General features: G+C 52.7%; 1 protein-coding gene across 1 annotated transcript; it reads left to right on the forward strand.

Annotated features, from left to right (window-relative positions):
* Positions 1-6: 6 nt before the first annotated feature.
* LOC103779680 (myotubularin-related protein 4-like) lies at positions 7-1,861 on the forward strand. Its single transcript, XM_008947325.1, has 4 exons — positions 7-80; positions 383-493; positions 785-873; positions 1,277-1,861. The coding sequence occupies exons 1-4, from the start codon at positions 60-62 to the stop codon at positions 1,452-1,454; spliced, it is 399 nt and encodes a 132-aa protein (XP_008945573.1). The 5' UTR covers positions 7-59; the 3' UTR covers positions 1,455-1,861.
* The last annotated feature ends 2,719 nt before the right edge of the window (positions 1,862-4,580 follow it).

The following is a 4,580-nucleotide window of genomic DNA, read 5'->3' on the forward strand; positions in this document are numbered from 1 at the left end:
GGGAGCTGCAGCTGCGCCTGGACATCCGCCACTTCTGCGCCCCCCCGGCCGAGCCACCCATGGACTACGAGGATGACTTTGTGAGTAACTGCCCCAGCAGCTCCAGTGGGCACCGTGGTCCCCCTCCCACCGCCCTCCCCAGCGGTTCTGCAGCTTTCATAGAGGGTGGTTAAGGTCGCTCCTGGGTTTCCCCAACCCTGTGCCTCTCCTGGCCACGTGCCGTGTCCTCGTGCCACCCACAGGTCTCCTTGCTTCTTGAGGGCCGAGCAGTGGCTCCTACACAGCCCTGAACGTGCCCCTCACAAGCACTGAGTGGGGAAAGCCTTTGACTCTGTGACTGAGGCAGCCCCCGAGGGGATTTGTGACTGTCTCTCTTTTGCAGACATGTTTGAAGGAGTCGGATGGCAGCGACACTGAGGACTTCTGCTCCGATCACAGTGAGGACTGTTTGTCAGAAGCGAGCTGGGAGCCTGTTGATAAGAAGGAGACTGAGGTAGGTATCCTGTCACAGCAGCTGTCACGTGGCAGGAGAGAATGTTTCTTCACCACGAGCTTGGGTGGTTACAGCAGCAGAGAGTGGTCTGGAAGCAAGGCAGGGAGTCAGCCACCCTTGTCCTTCAGCACGCTCTCTGCTGCTGTGTATGACAGAAGGGGACCTGTGGGGTGGGCTCGCTCTGAGCTAGCCCCTTGTGCTGCAAAGCCCCACCTCAGCCTGCACTGGGGTCCTGAGACCTCATCGTTGTGTTACAAACTAAAAGCTGATGAGGACTGGTGTCTGCCCTAGGTCACCCGGTGGGTTCCTGACCACATGGCCTCGCATTGCTTTAACTGTGACTGTGAGTTCTGGCTGGCCAAGCGGAGGCACCACTGCAGGTAAGCAATGTCATCACTGTGCTTCCACTCTTCTCCTCAGCCTGCTTCTCAGGAGCCTCACCTGCCTGTCTGCGATGCTTGTACCCTCCTGCTCCCAGGAAAAAGTTTTAGGTCTTGTCTTTATTTGCCAGCACTCATAAATTCCCTACAGGTTTCCATTCTACATGGTTCTTGTTGCTGCTTTTCCAAAATCTTTCATCCTTCTCCTGGGTAGTAACGCCCCTCAGTCCCTTTTCAGTGCTAGCCAGTTCACTTGCACTGGAGACCACGCTGTGTCCCTTCAGAAACATGTTGACAAGTCATAAGCAAGGCTGGCACTTCACCCCTGAGCACTCTGTGCTTGCTCAAGTCTTGCCATGGTGCTCCCAGCTCTCTCTTCACTGGTTTTCTTGCTCCTTGACAGGAACTGTGGGAACGTGTTCTGCGCTGGTTGCTGCCATCTGAAGCTGCCCATCCCTGATCAGCAGTTGTACGACCCCGTCCTCGTTTGTAACTCCTGTTATGACCACATCCAAGTGTCTCGTGCCAGGGAGCTCATGAGCCAACACCTGAAGAAACCCATCGCCACAGCTTCCAGCTGAATGCCAGACAAGGACCTGTCTAAGCCCAGCCTTTTCTCTTGTGGGTTTGAAGGGTGACTCTGCCTCCACTGTAACCGTGAAGGCCGTTGGTGCGACACCTTGAACACCAAGCTGGAATGCACTGTCTGCAGCATCCGGAGCAGAGGAGCTCAGATTAGAGAGTACGGGGTGTGTCCCACCCTGGCACCGCTGGGCCCGTGCGTTGTAGTCTGACAACCTAGGGCTAAGGAGGGCATTGCAGCCTCTTGCTTCTGTGGGCTGGAAAGCAACGTTTTCACAGATACTGCCTGTGCAAAGAACCCCCAAAGCAATAGAAAGGCATGTTTAGAACCAACTCCACCTCCCGAGGCAGGCTGCTGCCCGAGGAGGAGGAGGAGGAGGAGGGTGGACCGCAGGTGGTGCCGGGAGCTTTGGAAGGGCCTCGGCCTGGAGCAGTTCTGTAGATTCTCTTTCCATGAGTGTGATTTGCGATCAGCTTGGTGAACAAGACTCATTAACAGTCACTAATGGATTTTCTCTTGAGTGTGGAAGAGGGATCCATTCTGGCTGAAAGGGGCCGAGCGGATGGTGCCCGTCTCCGCGCCCCGCTAGGATGGGCGAACGCCCTTGGCTGTGCCCCTGCCCCCCAGCGCTGTGGGGAGATGGGAGGTTGGCTTCTCCACGTCTGCTCTGCCCCGTCTGCTTCGTCTGCGGCCGTGTCACAGCCCGGTGCTAACACAGGAATGGCACCCTGATCCTCTCCTGGCATGGAAACAGAACTCGTGTTCCTGTGTGGCTCCTCCTCCCCTTTTCTGCCCTCAGCTCTCCACTTCCTACTGCTCTTTATCCTGAAAACTTGATACCTTGAGGGTATAGGCCATAATGTGTTGTTTTACCTCCTGGAATGTGCTGTCTGGTGTATGTGAGGGTTTCAGTCCAAATGCTGCTATATATTTCTGTGCACTTAATGTAACCCGAAGAAGGGAGAATGAAGCATCGATACCAAATCGGGGGTGGGGAAGGACACTGGCTGTCAGAGACACTACGCTCTGTGCTTTTCACTTTAGGATGTGCAGCCGAGCTACAGTGCTCAGCACGACGTGTGGCGTCTGCTCAGTGGTGGGAATAATCTCTCTGACTTGCCCCAGCGCTACCTAAAATGCCTCTTGAATTTGACTTCTTCTTTTTCTCCTGTACAGTGGTCAAAGTTCAGAGTTGCCAACTTGTAATTGCCTCTCTACTCCTCCTTGAAACTAGAGAGCAGGAATCCCAGCTCGCTCTAAGGAAAAGAGAAATGGGTTTAGAAAGAAAGAAAGGCTCAGAAAGGAAGTGGGCTTCAGGTGGGCTTTTGTTTAATCCCTTGCTAGCTCCCTCTGGGAGTATCCATCCTGCCTGCTTCCTAGAGGAATCTGTGGATATTAGTGAGGAAGAAGAGTCTGAATGTGGGGCATTTCTTTGCAGAAATGCAGGTTTTCTTGCCAGCTAAATGAAACTGTCTGATGTATTCTGAGCTGAGACTTTGTGTGTGTGTGGTAGGGGGTGACCTGTGAGGGCATTTGGTCTGCTAACAAGACGAAGTGCTTCACACTGTTGTGATCTCCCAAACTTTTTGCTCATGGTTTGTCATCTCGGTCAGAGGGATGGAATAAGGACCCTTTCCTGCACTTTGATGTGTCAGCCTCTGGTTTTGTAAATCCCGATAGTGCAAGCAAAGCTCCCATCATCTGAAGGCCCTGTACTTACTTGGACTCTGCTTCTTTTCCACACTGGGAACAACCAATATGGCTTTGGGAAGAGAAGGCACCTTGCTTCAGATTCTCCCCTGCCTTGTACCTTGCAGTCATGGCCAGACATGGAGGAGTGACCCTTGGGCTGGCAGAAGAAGCTGGATTTGTTCCTGTTCTGCACATGTTGGAATGACTGCAAGCAATAAGGAAGCCAGAAACTAGGTACTCCTGGCCCTTCTGTCCAGGCCATTAGTCCAAACTGCTTTTAGCTCTTGTGAGTTTCAGCGTCACAATGTGCTGGCCAAAAACTCTAAAATCAGTTCGATAGCATTGTGACAACCAAAATGTGCTGTACAACTCAATACAGTCGAAATAAAATCTCTATATTAGTGCTGCTGTGTTTGGACCCTGTGGTGAGTTCTTGCCCTGTGTTTCTTGGGCAGCTGTTCCTTGCTCCCTGTCCCCCTCAGGTAACGTGGGTCAGGAACTGAGTGTCCATCTCACAAAGCAGAATCAAGGGTAGGACACAAAGCACACTATGCTGTGGTCTGCTCTGCTCTCTCCTGAACAAACCTGCAGCTGCCCAGGACACCAGCCCCTTCCAGCCTCTCCCCTAATCATAAAATCACAGACTGGCTTGGGTGGGAAGGAAGTCCAACCCCCCTGCAGGGAGCAGGGACATCTGCAGCTAGAGCAGGGTGCTCAGAGCCCAAACCAACCTCCCCTGGAATGGTTCCAGGGATGGGGCAGCGACCACCTCTCTGGGCAGCCTGGGCCAGGGGCTCACCACCCTCATTGTAAAATATTTTTTCCATCTAGTCTAAATCTCCCTTCTTTTAGTTTCAAACCATCACCCCTTGTCTTGTAGCAACAAGCCCTGCTAAAAAATCCATCCCTATCTTTCTTCTGGGCTTCTTTCTGTAGAAGGCCACAATAAGGTCTGCCCAGAGCCTTCTCTCCTCCAGGCTGAACAATGACTGAGGAAATCATCTTTTCCAAGGACGAGCTGCCAGGCAGGATTCACTCACTCTCCACCAGCACTCTTGTATCTCATTTTGCCTGGCAGGCTCAGTGGTTGGGTTCCTCTGCAGGAGGACAGGTGGAGACTCCTGTGCTCGGGGAGCCCAATGTGCCAAGGGTGATGTGGGTAAGTTAATGTTTGTGGTGGAGTTGGAGAGGATCTAGAAAGCCTCAATGTCCTCATTTTAAAGCATCTAGGGATCTTAACATTGAAGTCGTTCAGGTCAGTGCCCATGTCAGGCAGTGCCTAAGTGCTTTGTTGTGTTAGAGATGTGAGGAGCAGGATGGCTTGTCATGTTTCAAAGCGAGCTGTTGCTCCTGGAGCAGTCACACAGGAGAAGGTCATCTTTGGAGGCAGCCTTGCTGAATTAATCATGAACGAGGGAAAGGACAGTCTACT

The sequence above is a fragment of the Merops nubicus genome, unplaced genomic scaffold, assembly GCF_000691845.1.
Source record: "Merops nubicus isolate BGI_N331 unplaced genomic scaffold, ASM69184v1 scaffold19939, whole genome shotgun sequence".
Taxonomy (NCBI): Eukaryota; Metazoa; Chordata; class Aves; order Coraciiformes; family Meropidae; genus Merops; species Merops nubicus.